Source organism: Lithobates pipiens, unplaced genomic scaffold, assembly GCF_037356315.1.
Source record: "Lithobates pipiens isolate NorthernLeopardFrog02 unplaced genomic scaffold, aLitPip1_a1.2 Scaffold_25, whole genome shotgun sequence".
Taxonomy (NCBI): domain Eukaryota; kingdom Metazoa; phylum Chordata; class Amphibia; order Anura; family Ranidae; genus Lithobates; species Lithobates pipiens.
The window spans coordinates 135,834,938-135,851,627 of record NW_027507787.1 but is presented as its reverse complement, the minus strand read 5'-3'; the positions used below and the strand labels follow the sequence as shown (position 1 = coordinate 135,851,627).

Genomic DNA, 16,690 nt, shown 5'->3' with positions numbered 1-16,690 from the left:
CTGCAACTCTGCTGCAACCTTCCCTCTCAGAGGTCCATTTAAACGTATGGAGCAGAGTACGTAGGAGTACGTAGCAGAAAGGCCTCTGGATCATCATCTGCAGTCACCTTAGAAAGGAAGCCACCCACATGGATGGCTGAGAGCTTGTCTCCAACATCATCAATTTTAGCAGGTGACCACTGTGCTAGTGTCTCCACAACCTCAGCCAAGGTTTTCCTATCAGCTTTTGCATCAGTGGCTAGCTGTTCAAACAGCCTTTGCGATTGCTCCTGAGTAATAACTTGCTGTTGTGCAGCATTGGCTTGCTGTAGTTCGGCGTTTATTTGCTGCTGTGCAGTGTTGGCTTGCTGTTGTGCAGCATTGAGTGCAACGTTTGTTTGCTGCTTTACAGCATTGGATATCATGGATATCATCAATTGTTTTAGTATTTCCTCCATGTTTAGTCATTCTAGGTACTTGCCTTTAAATAACTTACTACAGCTGGTTGCAGCCTCTACCATATGTAACCTGAGGAGCAGGTAGCAGGTACAAAGCTCCCTGGGATAAGCAGTCTTTTAGACACAGATACCAAATCCACTGAGGTAGTGACGAACAGTGCTGTGTTTATTTGTGTTATATACAAGTCTATATACAGGTGCTGTGCAGTGTTCCAGAAAACAAAATAAGAACAACAATAGCAAAAAAAAACCTAGCCGTGTCTTGGCTCTGTCTACACAATATATACAGGTCCTAACCACCAGTCTGAGCAAGCCTACAGCTTCTCAGCTTCCATATAACCTCCTTAACAGGCAGGGAACCACCAAAGGTCAGAACCCAGGGGACTAAGGAAGGCCAAAACTGCCCAAAGATGGTGGCTCCATAGGACACCGCAAATTTGCTAAATTGTACTTAGGCATTAAGATTTGTTTTACCCTTAGGCGTAAATGGGGTTAAATATTATTTCTATGTGTTCCTATTGATCAGTGATATGATGTAAACCTAAGGGGAAAATGTCATCTTTATCTGTAAATACAGTAAGTTGATATTGCATGTGTGAGTTGAACCTCAACTGAACATTATATAAATATATATATATATATATATATATATATATATATATATATAGCGTAGTTGTTCTAATTGCCCTCCAGTACAAAAAAATGGGTAATTTGATTTCATTGCTCTGTCTGTGGTAGTTACTTATGCACACTGTGAGAAGTCACAGTGTGCATAAGTAACTACCACAGACAGAACCCTTGTCACGTACCTTACAGTGGAGTCAGACTGCTGGGGGTGGCCTCTTGCACGGTTGCTGTCTCAACACCCCTGGAAATGGGGACAGGAAGTGTTGAGGCAGCGAAAGGGTGCAGGTGGCTGTGGATTTGAAGATGAAGGCTTGAAGACACTGGATCCTCACAGAGGAAGAGACGTAGACCGGTCACCAGAGGTATTCAGCAGAAGCCAAGCAGGTATGAGGAAAACACTGCACGTCAGGAACAAGCAAGGTTGGCAACTGGCTGGCAACGAGGTACAGGAACGAAAGGCAGGTACGTAGTCAAGGACGAGCAGGGGTCTGGTAATGTGCTGGCAGAGAGGTACAAAATCAGGAAGCTAGACGAAGTAGGAAGTCCAAGCCGAGGTCAGTAATAATCCAGGAAATAGTAAGCAGAGATGATCCAAAAGAATAGTCGAGCAAGCCGGGTAATCAGGAACAAGGTCACAGGTGCAAACAATGATCAGGTATCTCAGGGACAAGCTGAAGATGATCTAGCACTGGTATCAGGTCAGGATCCTGTTTATATATGGTGAGATGTGCCAGGATTGGTGGACGTGGTCATGCATGCGGGAGTATGCACATACGTTCGGTTGGCGCGAGTGCATCCACGTGTTCCTATTGGCGTGCGTCCGTTCGTTCCGGAACGCGTTTGCCTCTGACGGGGACACCGCGCATGACCCTTGGACCGAAAGTAAACTGCTGCTACATGGGGACGGACATTCACATGGTGAGTTCCATGACAACCCTACTAATTTCAGAGCAGAAGGATGTTTAGCATTATCTGCTCTTTCCTACCATAGATAACTTCCACTGGCCCTCCTCCTTCATTCACTGGATTTAAATTTTTTAAACATGGGAGCACAGCATCACTTGTGGGTGTTACCTAGAGCAGTCTGCATGTCAATGACAATAAATTAAATGCATCCTTATTTGTCTTCACAAAGGAGTTGATAATGCTCTTCAAGTATAACTAAAGGCAACATGTTTTCTTAGTTTTGGATTGAGTGGGTTAAACACCTGTCAGTGTTTATTGCTGTCTGTGCCCCTCTCCATTTTTCCTCTGTACTATTAGCAATGAAAGAAAATTACAAATTACAGTTACAATTACAGTTGTATCACAGTCACGTGATAGTTAAAATTTTTGGGGGATTTTATTAGATATGTGCAAAGAGAGGTCACACAAGTATGTATCAGTATAACCTTTATTAACCGGTTCCCGACCAGCGCACGCGGATGTATGTCGGCAGAATGGCACGGGCAGGCATATTGGCGTACAGGTACGTCCAATCTTCAATGCCGCCCTGCCATTGCGAGCGCGCCGGTCGGGACCCCCGTGAGTCCGGTCGCGGGTCCCGCAGACTCAATCGCCGCGGGCATACCCGCGATCATCACAGGAAGGCTGAATGGAGGAAATGCCATGTAAATAGCATTTCTCCATTCTGCCTAGCAACTAGTGACGCTGATCTCTGCTCCATGTGATTGGAGCAGTGATCAGTGTTCACTGAATGAAAGCCCAACCCCCCCACAGTTAGTAACACACCCCTAGGAACACTTAACCCCTACACTGCCACCCACTGGTTAACCCCTTCACTGCCAGTGTCCTTTACACAGGAATCACTGCATTTATATAGCAGTGATTACTGTAGAAATGACATTGGTGTCAAAAATGTCTGATGTGTCCGCCACAATGTCACAGTCACAGTAAAAATCGCTGATCACCGCCATTACTAGTAAAAAAATAAATAATAAAAAATTATTAATAAAAATGCCATAAAACTATCCCTATTTTGTAAACGCTACAACTTTTGCGCAAACCTATATCGGCCTAAACTGAGGGAAAAAAACATGTTTTTTTATATATTTTTGGGGGATATATATTATAACAAAAAGTAAAAAATAATTTTCAAAATTGTCGCTCTATTTTTGCTTATAGCGCAAAAAATTAAAACCGCAGAGGTGATCAAATACCACCAAAAGAAAGCTCTATTTGTGGGAAAAAAAGGACGTAAATTTTGTTTGGGAGCCACGTCGCACGACCGCGCAATTGTCAGTTAAAGCGACGCAGTGTCGAATCGCAAAAAGGGGTCTGGTCTTTGACCAGCAAAATGGTCCGGTCTGTAAGTGGTTAAAAGGAATCCCAGATACAGAAAAAAAAAGATAAAAAAAATGGTCACAGAGTGAGTAGGCTTGTCCATATAGTCAGCTTACAATTACATTCCTGTAACATGAGTCATCCAAAGTAATCAGGAAAATCAGGGTATTCGTTTTTTTTTTTACTGTAGGGCCCATTAACCAAGTTTGGAATTCATTATTAGATGTTTTATTCCATAGAAAATATGCAATTTTGCTATCAATCCCAGAAAAGTAATAGAGGAGAAAACTTCTAGTACATTCTCATAATTTACAGGAATTTCCTCTCACTTCCTGTTTTGGCTATGGGGCAGGAAATGAAGAGCAATCTCCCCAATGGGACATAGATGCCAAAAAATAAACCAACAGGGGTTATAACCCTCCCTTACTCTATCCAGGCACTATTTCTAATGCTATAGTGCCTGCAAAACACCCTTGGTGTGACAGGGATATTGCTCAACCTTTCTGTTGTGTGTCTCTGTGTGTCACATGGTGCATGGAGAAGAGAAAGAACAGCACAGAATTGTCTGAGGATTTGAGAACAAAAATTGTGAAATGCATGGATCTCAAGTCCATCTCCAGAGATCTTAATGTTTCTGTGTCCACTGTGTGCAACATTGTCAAGAAGTTTTTTTTTTTTATCAATTGTATTTTTATTGAAAATTTTTCTGTGAGAGTATAACAACAAATAATTGTCAGTGTCAACAACGTTACAGATCTTAGGCCACAGAGCAAGAAAAGAAAAATAAGCAGAAAATAAACACAAAATAAACACAGCAACGTAATGGTCATGCAATATCAAGTCACAGGCTCAGTTAAAGCAGTAATGCATCCAGCAACGGGGGGACGGGGGGGGGGGGAGAGTCAGGAGGGGGGGTGTAGAAGAGAGTCCAATGGATGGGTAGGCCAGATAGCTACGTGTCTGCAAAAAAAGCATAGCCAACCACTGGATCTGGGGTATGCTCATTTCCGGGAGGAGCCTATACCAGACTGAGGCATCCTCGGGGAGAGACATATACTGGCGGGGGGGGGGGGGTGTAAGGAAAGACATCGGGTAATCATTAAGGGAGGGCTATAGGGAGTCCCGGATTAAGGTGGGAATGGTCCCATAAGTCCCAAACTCTGGAAAACCTAGGCAAAGTATCATGAATAACAGCGGTAAGGTGCTCCATCCTACGGATCTGTTCCAGCGTTTGCAAGATCTGTGGGAGTGTTGGCGGGGACTGCGACAGCCATATGACTGGTATGGCCCGTCTTGCTGCCAATAGAATATATCCTAAGAGTTTCTGAACATTGGCAGGCAGGTCAGGAAAGGGTAAGCCTAACAGAAAGTGGATTGGGGTTAGAGGAAGGACGGTGTCGGACAGTTCTTGCAAATATACATGGACCGAGGACCAAAAAGGTTTAATGACCGAACATTCCCAGAAGATGTGAAAAAGAGATCCAGTAGCTTTCCGACATCTCCAGCAAAGTGGGGAAGCCCGGGGATCGTATTTATGTAGGAGCTGCGGGGTCCTGTACCAAAACATCAGGATTTTATATAATGTCTCCTTTTGTTCCACACATCGAGACGATTTAGAGGCAGTCTCCCAAATTTTCAGCCACTGGGAAGTAGTAATGGTCTGGCCAAGAAGCCGAGACCACTTACGCGTATAGAGGTGACCTGGGCCAGAAAGAGAGGGAGAGGCCTGTAAATACTTGTAAATCTCAGAGATGAGTCTCGTTTGGTGTGGACCTTGGGAGCAGAGAAGTTCAAAGGGGGTAGGGTTATTCAAGGTAAGGGTGGGGTTTTTGGAGCTAAAGTAATGTCTGATTTGAAGATAGGAGTAAAACAAACCCTTGGGGACCTGAAATTTACGTTGAATGTCAGCGAAGGATAGAAGCGAATGTGTAAGTGGATGTACCAGATCACGAAGTTGGAAAACGCCCGCACGTGTCCAAGGGAGCATGCGTGGGTAAGACAGACTGTCCGGGATATCAGGGTTGAACAATACGTTTAATAATGGCGAGCACGGAGAGGCCAGGGAGAAACGCTGGGCACATTTCTTCCAAATAGAAAGAGTAAAGAGCATGGGGCGGAGAGAAAGGTTCCTAAGTTGATGTATGGAGGTTTCCAATTCTGCCCAAATCAGCGAGCAGGGGTGGACCGGGGTAGTAATGCTCATTTCAATGTCAGACCACACACTGGATGACATTCTATGGGACCATACTATAACCGGTTTCAAGTGCGTAGCATAATAATATTTAAGGAGGTCCGGGGCCCCCAGTACTCCTCTGGCTCTGGGAGTGAGCACTACGGAACTAGCTATCCTGTGGGCCTTATAGCGCCAGATAAAGTTAAGGAAGGAGCTCTGAGTTGCTTTGAGTTGGGACATGGGGACGGGGATCGGTAATGTTTCAAATAGGTATAAAAGTCGTGGCATGATGGACATCTTCAGGACATTGATGCGACCCAAGAGAGAAATGGGATACAAGTCCCATTGTCGCAAGAGTCGGTCGATGTCCCAAAAGAGTGGTGGGAAATTAGCATAATACAGGTTAGAGTAGGAAGAGGTAAGGTTAATCCCTAGATATTTGAGAGAGGCCGTACACCAACGGTAAGCGAAGTTACGCTGCAAAGAGACAAGATCCGCGGGGGGAATAAGAATAGGTAGAGCTTCCGTCTTGTTAGTGTTGATTTTATATCCAGAGATCGAGCTAAATTGGTGCAGGAGAGCATGTAGAGAGGGAAGGGAGGTGTGGGGTCTAGTTAAAGTCAGTAGAATATCGTCAGCATATAGAGACAATTTATACTCAGTTTGGCGTAGTTGCACCCCTCGAATATCAGGGTGGTTACGGATAGCCGCTGCCAGGGGTTCCAAACAGAGAATAAAGAGCAAAGGGGATAGTGGACAGCCTTGCCTAGTGCCATTACCGAGGGAGAAGGATGGCGATAAGTAAGAGGATAGTTGAACTTGCGAAGAGGGTCTGGAATACAGTGCCCTCAAGGCGGCGACGAAGGGACCTGCGATGCCAAAGTGAGAGAGCGTGGCAAACATAAATGGCCAGCTGAGTCTATCGAATGCCTTCTGAGCGTCAAGGCTCAGTATAAGAGCTGGGCGGTTCGTTTTGTTTAGTAAGTCAATCAAATCTATAGTACGTCTAGTATTGTCTCCCGCATGTCTAGCCAGTACAAAACTGACTTGGTCTTTGTGGATAAGTTGCGGTAGTAAACGGGACAACCTGTTTGCCAATATTTTGGTGAAAATTTTGTAATCGGAATTTAGCAGCGCGATAGGTCTGTAGTTGTCTGGGAGGGAGGGGTCTTTATCTGGTTTCGGGATCACAGATACGTGAGCATGGAGAAACTGGGGGTCAGGAACGGTGCCCTTCAACAAGGAAGAGAATAGGGAAAGAAGGTGCGGACTCAGCAACGGAAGGAAAGTTTTGTAGTAGGAGTAAGGTAGGCCATCAGGGCCAGGGGCTTTTTGAGTGGGAAGATTCTCTACTACCGCAGCTAGTTCCTCAGGGGAGATAGGAGAGTTTAAAGACGGGAGGTGGTCAGGGGAAAGCCGGGGGAGGGCAGTGATTCCACGAAGGAGTTAAACTTCTCCTGGGTGAAAGTGTATTGATCATCAGTGAGTAAACAGTTATATAGCTTATGGTAGAAGTCACCAAACGTTTTAGACATTGTAAGAGGGCAGTAAGTGGAGGAACCGTCGGGCTGTTTAAAGGAGTCAGGATAGGCTTGGAAAGGTTGGGGTTTAAGTTTGTTTACTAGTATCCGGTGGGGTTTGTTAGAGTATTCGTAAAACTTCTGTTTTGACCATAGGAGGGATTTGTCTATCTTCTGCATATCGAGTGATCTAAGGAGGTTACGTAGGTAGACAACAGTCCTAAGCCCTGACACCGTGGGAGAGGAGAACAAACGGTCTTCGGCCTTGCGAAGCCTAAGGAGAGCCGAGGCTCTTTGGTGTGTGGCGTCTTTTTTAAGTCGGGAGCTTATTGCAATACAATGCCCCCTGAATACAGGTTTATGCGCCTCCCACAGTGTCGAGGGCCCAGAGACAGAGCCAGCGTTAAGCTCAAAGTACTCAGTGAGGCATGTGGTCAGTTGAGCTTTAGTCTCAGGGCTACGTAGAAGAGTCTCATTGAGCCGCCAGTGACAGGAGCGGGGGAAGGCCGAGGATAGGGAGAGTTCTAAATGAACAGAGGAATGATCTGACCATGGGACAGGATTAATTTCCGAGGATACCGCAGCTGTCAAGAGGGGTGTGGAGATGAAAAAATGGTCTAATCTAGAGAAGAGTTTGTGAGGGTGGGAGTAGAAAGTATAGTGTTTCTGAGTAGGATGCTTAATTCGCCATATGTCTAATAAACGACGGGCCCTGATAAGTCTGCGGAATGATTTGGAGAGGGAGTCTACATTGGAGGGGGTCTTAGGGGGGAACAAAACATGTTTGTCTCTGCCAGGGGACATGACCATATTAAAATCTCCACCAATCACTGTGAAAGGGTGTGCATATTTATCTAACATATCAAAGACAGCACTGAGGAAGCAAACTTGACCAGAATTGGGAGCATATACATTTAGGATCGTGACAGGTTGAGACTGAAACATGCAATCCAGAATAATAAATCTGCCCTGGGGGTCCAGGTAAGTAGATTGGATTCGGAGCGGGCAGGAGCGGCCAATCAGAATTGCCACGCCCGCCTTGCCAGACGGATCCGAAGCCAGAAAGGAGGTCGGAAATGATTTGCTGGCAAATTTGAGGGAACCCCCAGGACGGAAGTGAGTCTCCTGGATCAGTATCACCTCTGCCTTTGAAGCTTTAAACTCTTTCAGAGCCAACCACCGCTTCCGAACAGAGTTTAAACCTTTCACATTACAGGTAAAAAACTTCAACGACATATCAAAGGATATTGGTGAAAGAGCATAGAAAGAAGCTTAAAACAGTCAGAGGGAGGTGAGTCCCAAGCAGTAGGGAGGAAGAGGCAAGAGGAGAAAAAGAAACAAGAGGAGAGAAAAAGAGAGAGCCTGACATTTTGGTAAATAGTGGTGTGACAATAATATCGACAATGACATACATCTAGAAAATTGCGGTAGTCGGTCACCAAGGAAACCAAAGGAGACCGAGGCCCGACTAAAAAGAACTTCCCAAAAGAAACTCGTGTAAAGGTGAGCGGTGTCACAAGAATATGCGAGTCACCGGAAAAAGGCTGTAAACAAAAACCAAAAACGTTAAGAAAAAAAACATTGAGAAAAAAAACAAAAAGGGGAGACTGCATGGGCAGCAGCCACGAAAAAAAACAAAAAAAAAAAGAAAAAACAAAAATAAAAATGACATCCGAAGAGAAACCCGGAGGAAAGCAACCTCCAGGAAGCCCAGGTCCGAGCCCGGGACCAAAACAGGGGTCACGAGGACCACCTAGTGTGGGGGGGGGGGGAGGAGCCCGTAGGCCACCCCTCGCCTTCCATAGCTGGAAAAAACGAATTCAGCCAACTTTCAAAAAGCAAACGTAGTAACAGGATGAATAATAATATAACCGGCAAAAGGCAATATACTGAAGTTGCAAACAGTGGAAAAAAGAGCATTAAACAACAAACAGTGCACCCCATGGGCGTCGGGGAATAAGTGTGGGGGATTTGCCATGGCATAATAACATAAAACTGCACCATGGAAAATCCAACAAGGCCCCATCTAGGGGGGTAGATAAGCCCAGTCGTGTTCCGAGGCAGTGTCCCTCAAGTCGGGGGTCTGAAGGAAGGTCTCCGTTGAGGGGTGAGATTGGATCTAGAAGGCTTCGGTCGAACTGGGGTCCATATCCGGGCAGGAAGTGCGGACGGCCGAGGTGTAGAGGGAAGCAGAGTAGGTTCTTCGTCTGGGAGAGGGGGAAGTCCAAGACTACGCAGGAAGGCGTCGCTTTCATGTAGATCACGAAGGGAGAACTGAGTGCCTTCTCGAGTCACCGAGAGGCGGAAAGGAAAACCCCATCTGTATGGAACCTTGTGGGTTTGGAGATGAAGTGTCAAGGGACGCAGGTTTCTTCGCCTTGCCAAGGTGATGGGCGAGAGATCATTGAAGATTTGAATTTTGGCACCTTTAAAGTCCAGCTTGGATTGGTTACGAGTGGCGAGTGTAAGTGCTTCCTTACTGTCAAAGTAGTGGAACCGAACCACCACGTCCCTCGGGTTTGCACCTGCAGGGGGCTTAGGCGCCAGTGATCTATGGGCCCTGTCTAATCGCCAATCAATATCTGGAACTTGGGGGGCCACCACGTTAAACAGGCTGAGAAGGTAGGAGCGGAGATCCCTGTCTTCCACCACTTCAGGAATGCCTCTAATCCGCAGGTTCTGCCGGCGTTCACGGTTTTCGAGGTCTTCCTGCTGTGTTTGGAGTTGAGAGACAGAGTGTTTAACAGCGGCGTTATCTTCCTCTAACACTTGAACATATTGGACCAGTTCATCAAACTTAGTCTCTAGGGTGTCTGTGCGACCACCCAATTGGTCAATCTCACCCCTCAGCTCCTTGGCCAGCTTCCCAATTTCCTGAGTTATGGAGTGAGTGATAGCTTTGAGCAGGGATTGGAGCTTAGCGTCTAGAACATCTGCCGTCAGCAAAGTGGGGAACCCCTGGTCTAGGGTGGGTGAGGGTGCGTCCGGGCAGTTCAAATCTGGTTCATGGCGAGTTGAAGGGTCCAATGCAGGGTCTCCCTCCAGTTGGGAGGAGTGGACAGACTTGTGTAGATAACGGTCCATGGTGGATGAAGTTTGGGGGAGAAGCACAGAAGCGTAGGACTTTCTTTGGTCTCCTATCTTCCCCATGGGGTGCACGGCTGGGCTGAGTGGGTGAGGATGCGACTCCCGGCGGTAGTAAAGCTGAAAATTGCTAAGAAGGAGCCTCAGGAAGGCGGGGGTGGGGGCATGGCTCCAAAATCACATGGTTGCCATAGTAAAGGGGTGCTCACATGTTCAGGCAGTCAATAAGCTTGGGAAAGTAGGCCCAGGAGTGGAAGGTGGGGGCAGGGGAAATGCAGGGAGACTTGGGGGGGTGGGGGCAAAACAGTCAGCCCAAGTGGATGTGGGGGGGAGCAGGGGCACAGGGGAGTGATGATGGGGGGGGTGGCAGCAACAAAGTACCTTAAGAGATGGCAGAGCACTGCCTGGTAGATCGTGGAGTCCAGGTGGAGGCAGTCACAGTGGGAGAGAGCAGCTCGGATTCCTCCAGGGCCCTCAGCAGGTTGCACCAAAGATGGGGGGCGAGGGTAAATGCAGCCTCCTTCCACAGCAGTCACCAGCACCTCCGCTGGGCTAGTAAGGCGAGTAGGCCCGAGGCCTAAAGATGGCGGCCGGCCTCGTGTAGAAGAGGCGCCGCTGTAGGCCTCAGCGCGGCCGGGGCTTTCGGAAGCGGTCCAGGTCACCCCCGCTGGTCGTTGCTATTACCGATGGCCGTTGAGGGACGTCGGCCGCGTTGCAGGACACTTGGGATGGCACGGAGGTCCGGGGATAGGGTAGGCCCCAAGATGGCGGCGGCGGTCCGGTGGGCGAAGGTAGGCCGCGAGCCTGGATGAGGCTCGATCGGCCGAGAAGACTCGCGAAAAAACCTCCCGGGATGGCGCAGGAGGGCTCCGCCACCTAGCGGGGGGAGTCCAGGGCTTACCCCCGCTCGGATCATCTTGATGGTGGCGGATGAAGCGGCGGCTGTGTCTGAGCTCTGGCACAGCACGTCCGCTCCCGTCGACTTCCGGTCACGCCCTATTGTCAAGAAGTTTACAGCCCATGGCACTGTAGCTAATCTCTATGGACGTGGACGAAAAAGAAAAATGTATCCAAGATTGCAATGAAGCATTGTTCTAATGGTGGATAAAGAAGACACAGGGTACTACTCTGTCAACTATCACTATACTTGTTTTATTATTAAACAAGTGTGATTTAACTGTACTTCTGTATCAACCTGATTTCATGGTTTCTGACACCAGCACTTTATCCTAAACCATTTCTGGGTGCTTTTTGCCATGTGCTTTGGTTCATTGTCCTGCTGTAAGACCGGTCTGGACTAAGTAGGCAGGACTGACGAGCAGGATATCATCAACAGCTGAGTAACTGTGCAGAGATAGGAGCTGGCAATTAGCTGACAGCTAAGCGGCCAGCTCAGAAAAGGAAGGGCTGAGCCAAGTCCTGAAGCTGGAGAGTACTAAACTGGCCAGCAATGAGTACAGATACAAATCCCATAGGGCATCTGTGGATAGATTTATAAACAGCAGTTGGGGAAAAGGAACCCTTCCAATCTGAAAGACCTGGAGCAGTTGGCATAAGAAGAGTGGTCTAAAACTCCAGTAGAGAGGTGTAAGAAACTGATTGGTTACAGGAAGCGGCTGATTTCAGTTATTTTTTCCAAGGGGTGTTCTACCAAATATTATAATGAGGGTGCCAATAATTTTGTCCAGTCCATTTTTGAAGTTTACGTGAAATGTGACAGATTTGACTTTTTGTTTCTCTGCTTTTTGTGTCATACCAATAAAACAAAATAAATAAATATGAGAATGCCTGAAATGTAAAATTGTATACTTACCTGACGGTAATATCCTTTCCTGATACATAAGCATGACAGCATACACATATGGGTACAGGCTCCGCCCCTTGCCCAATCAGGACTGGTTACACTATTTTTAAATAAGTTGCCTCCCCAATGCGGAATTCTCACAACTATACTCAAATGCAAAGCCCCCAAGGGAGGGACCTGTATGCTATCATGCTTATGTATCAGGAAAACGAAAAATTGTATACTTACGTGATGTTAATTTTCCTTTCCTGACAAAAGAATGACAGCATACACGTATGGGATATAGCACGCCCACAAATCACAAGGGAGGTACGCTGAAATAATATTTTATCTATTATCCATTCCGGTGAGTACAGCACAACCAAATTCTACAGTTGTTAGGGCTGCCGAATCTGGGGATACACCCCTGAACTCTGCCCATGACACCGCCAGGCCTCTTGTCGAGTGTGCCCTCACATTTGATAGAGGTTCTAGGCTTCTTGCCTGATAAGCTCTTTTGATGGTTTTAACCAGCCACATTGCCATTGTCCTTTTGGACGCTGCTAGATTTGCCACCTCATCCCTTTAAAACCGAACACATATTAATTACACAGGTTCTGAGGCAGATTAAGGTGGTAATTAAACTGACTTATCTGCATTAAATTAGCCTCAGAACCTGTGTAATTAATATGTGTTTGGGTTTAAAGGGATGAGGTGGAAACTCTAGACGCTGCTAGCCCTTTCCCTAATCTGACTGGGATGACAAACATGGTTTTCCACATTTCTGAACTGGGGTGTTCTCTGTATGTAAGTTTCGAGGATAGACGCGACATCTAATTCATCCCTTTGACTGGATGCATCCTTCTGCATTGTTGGAAGGACAATGCCCTGTTCTCTATGAAATTATTTGCTTACCTTTGGTTGGTGCTGTGGCAACATTCTTAGTACCACCCTTTCTGGTAGGAGACAACAGTAAAGGAGTTTGTATCCTAGGGCTTGAATGTCTGATATTCTTCTCCCTGATGTGATGGCAGTGAGAAAAACATCTTTCATCGTTATATTCCATCCGAGATTGCTTGGCCTGCTGAAAAAGAGGGTTGGGACAAAATCTCTAGCACCATCTGTAAGTCCCATAGAGGGACAAATTACCTTGTCTGTGGTCGTACTCTGTTGCAGGCTTTCAGGAACTGCCGTACTAACTGTTGGGTAGCCTAACTTACTCCTGTTACTGCTGAGAGTGCTGAGATCTGTACTCATAGTGTATTCACCTGTAGGCTCATAGTGCTAAGCGAAGCAAAGATAGTAAACTTCTCCCATACCTTTATAGGTTTTATTCCTTGTTGCTGCTCTTGCCTTGAGTAAGGTCTCAATTACTGAGACTGAACACCCCTCTTCTCTTAGCCTTCCCCTCTCAACCTCCAAGCTTCCAGATGAAGTTTAGTAGGGTTCATGTGCCGCAACTGCCCTTGTTGGAGCAGGTCCGGTATTTGTGGCAGTAGGATTGGGGTTTCTATTGCCAGGGCTTGTAATAATGGGAACAGTCTGTGCAGCTGGCATGATTGCTATCACTATTTCCAGATGTTTGCGTATTCTGTTGAGTAGCCTGGGAAATATAGGTATTGGTGAGAATACGTATGCTAGGGTAAATATCCACTCGGCACTGAGAGCATCCACTGCTTCCACCTGCAGGAAATTCGCCCTTGCCAGGTACTGTTTGAACTTGCTCTTGGCCGGGGATGCCATCAAATCGAGGTCTGGTTGACCCCATCGACTGCAAACCTATTAGAAAATGGATTGGTTTAGTGCCCATTCATGGTTGTCCACCGCTTTTCAGCTCAGCACATCTGTAGGTCATTTTGTGGGACTGGGATGTATACAGCCAACAAGTTCGTCAGGTTTTGTTGAGCCCAGGTTATAATTGGTGTGACCTCTGCCATGTACTGCTCCTCTTTAATTATCCAAAAAAAGTCTGGAGTACATCCTAGACCAAGCTGTGCTGTTAAACTACAGGTTTGGAACCTGTTTTATACTATCTGGCAAGGGCATGTGCATCACAAGATAGGCTGAACAGAATTATAAATCTCTCATCAAGTGAGACATTTCTCAGATACGTTTTAACTGTGTATCTATTTGCTTGCCTGGATTTCAGCATTAAAAGAAAATGATAATGGGTTTGGAACAGTTGTATTTAACATTTTCATATTTATCTAAATAGGCATCATTGATATTTAGTTTAATTTAAAAGTGACGTTTTATATTTGACTTTACCTATATACATTTTATGAATGTTTAACATTGTTATAATACAGTTTTGATAAGTTTCTTACTGACAAGAGGAACTAAACATATAGAGTGTGCTAACATAATGAATAACCAACCAATTTACTTCCTAACCTTCTCACTGTCAATTATAATAATAGTGTTGCTTGCCAAAAGTATGTTTGCTGCTGTCTGATCAATTTAGTGTCGTACCATCCTCAGAACAGGTGCATGGCTAAACAGTGAGTATTATAATAGCTATCACCACCAGAAATGAAAAATTCACACCTAATTTGTAGTTTGGTGAATTCAAGCTTGTCACGATCCAGTAACTCCAAAGTACTCCAACTCATTTTAATGGAAGGCTAAGTACAGTGTATGTATGAAAGTGGATTATGAGGTTTTTTTTTTCCAGAGAAAAAGGGGTAGTTACAACATAATCAAGAAAAAGTAGGCATTATAAGATATAATATATATATATATATATATATATATATATATATATAATATATTAGAGAAAGGGCTAAGATATTAGCCCCTTAACCAAGGAAGGGAGAGAACAGATAATTTTTTTTTTAATTATGCAACCAATTTTTAAGCATCCCTATCTTTATAAATCTTGAAAGATCCAATTAAGGTTACCCAATCTCTAGCCAATCATCTAGAGTCAAGAAACACATACAAAGTCATTTTACTTACAGCGTGGGGATTTTATGTTTTTCTGATTATAATGTAGAAACACCATGGAACATATTTCCTAAAGACTTTTGGAATAGCCAAACATTGATTTTCATATGGATTATAATAACTTCTATTTTTCTTTCTTTTAGGTGTTCCTCAGCTGATTTGAACCAACCCCTGGACAATTCTAGAAATATGCAACTGCATTCAAAAGATACACAGTCTTATTTTAATAAAATGACTCAAAAGGACTGTGTCAGCTTTTCGACATCTAGGGCCAGTTCCATACCAATCATACCTTCGGTGGGGCTAGAAGATGCCTGCATACAAATGCAGAATGCTACTGAAGTGCCGGGCATCAAACTGTGCAAAAACTCCTATTCCACTGAACTTGTGAAGGTGAACATTGTACCTAGCAACTGTCTTATAGCAGAACAAAAGGAGGTCAAAATTTTGCTTGAAACTGTACAAGAGCAGATACGAATTCTGACCGATGCCAGAAGAAGATCTGAGGACTTGGAATTGGCCAACATAGAGACCGAGGAAAGTGCCAGTGAAAACACAGCATTCCTCCCCTTGAGCCCAAAAGCAAAAACTGAACAGGAGGCACAGTTTGTCTTAAGAAATGAAATGCATAGGGACTCAACACTCCATGTGTGATTTTGGGAATGGACCTTTCTGTCTGATGCTTAGCCTAAAAGAATAAAAGGAAAACAAAAAGATGAGAGGATATAAATTATTTATATGCATTAATTTAAGAGCATCTACATAGAAGAAACCAAATAGTCTATCGCCCTCATATCATAGTGTTTTCTAAACAAAATATTTTTTTAAAGGAAAGAAAAGTTCAAGGAGAGGCAAAGCATACACCGAGCACACTGATGTGTTAAATTATATATTATGTTGATTTCTTACCCCTAATGAATGCTGGTGGTTATGTGGATGCACTGATGTGAAATGCTTCAACCTTACAGGTGCAAAGAGGTTTAAGCAACCACAGGGGGTACTATGATCTTTTCACTCAAAGGGCCAAAAGCATCATCATTCAGAAACCATAATTGTATTTTGTTATATGATTTTATTGACAATGAAGTAAAATGCCACAAATATCCCAATGAAACAATTACAACAATCATGTGCGTTCAGTGTTCATGTTGTGTTATTTTCTGTGTTTGGTAATGTGTGTTACTTAACATTCACATGTGCCAAAGTATACGTTTGCCTATTTAACAAAACAGATGAGTAACTTTGACCAGAATCTTCAGACATTTTAAGAGTAAGGTATAATCTCCTCACTTTGGATATTTCAAGGAAAAAAGTTATGTGTCTTAATACTCTATTAAAGCTGTGCTCCAGGCAGAAGAAAGCACAATTTAGTTTACCTATTTATTGATTGAAGAAATATTCTTTGTAGTTCTAACTACAACTAATATACTATACCTGTATCTGAATATATCCTGTTTACACTTAGCATACCAGCAGAGAAGCAGGGATCTGGATTCAGACTGAAAGAGAAAAGGCCAGCACTAATAACCGAGCAGGAATTATTACTTTGCATGGTTCTGCCTAACACTGTGAACATGCTTACAGAACAGGACAACAAAGATATGAGGAGGGTCTTAGATAGGGTTGCCATCCCATCCCTTTAAACCCAAACACATATGAATTAAACAGGTTCTGAGACTAATTTAATGCAGATAAGACACCAAGTGAGTATAATTACCAATGTAATCAGCCACAGAGCCTGTGTAATTAATATTTGTCTGTTTTAAAGGGATGAGGTGGCACCCTTATTTTTAGACCAGACCATATTTCCTAAACTGATTGTAAAGGATATATATAT

General features: G+C 44.6%; 1 protein-coding gene across 2 annotated transcripts in view; it reads left to right on the top strand.

Moving 5' to 3' along the window:
* NRG3 (neuregulin 3) overlaps positions 1-15,997 on the top strand; it is a 1,280,962-nt gene extending 1,264,965 nt beyond the window's left edge. For both annotated transcript variants that reach the window (XM_077454902.1, XM_077454901.1), the window contains exon 9: positions 14,997-15,997. In XM_077454902.1, the coding sequence (XP_077311028.1) occupies positions 14,997-15,507 (511 nt within the window). In that variant the 3' untranslated portion in view covers positions 15,508-15,997. The remainder of the gene's footprint in view (positions 1-14,996) is intronic.
* The last annotated feature ends 693 nt before the right edge of the window (positions 15,998-16,690 follow it).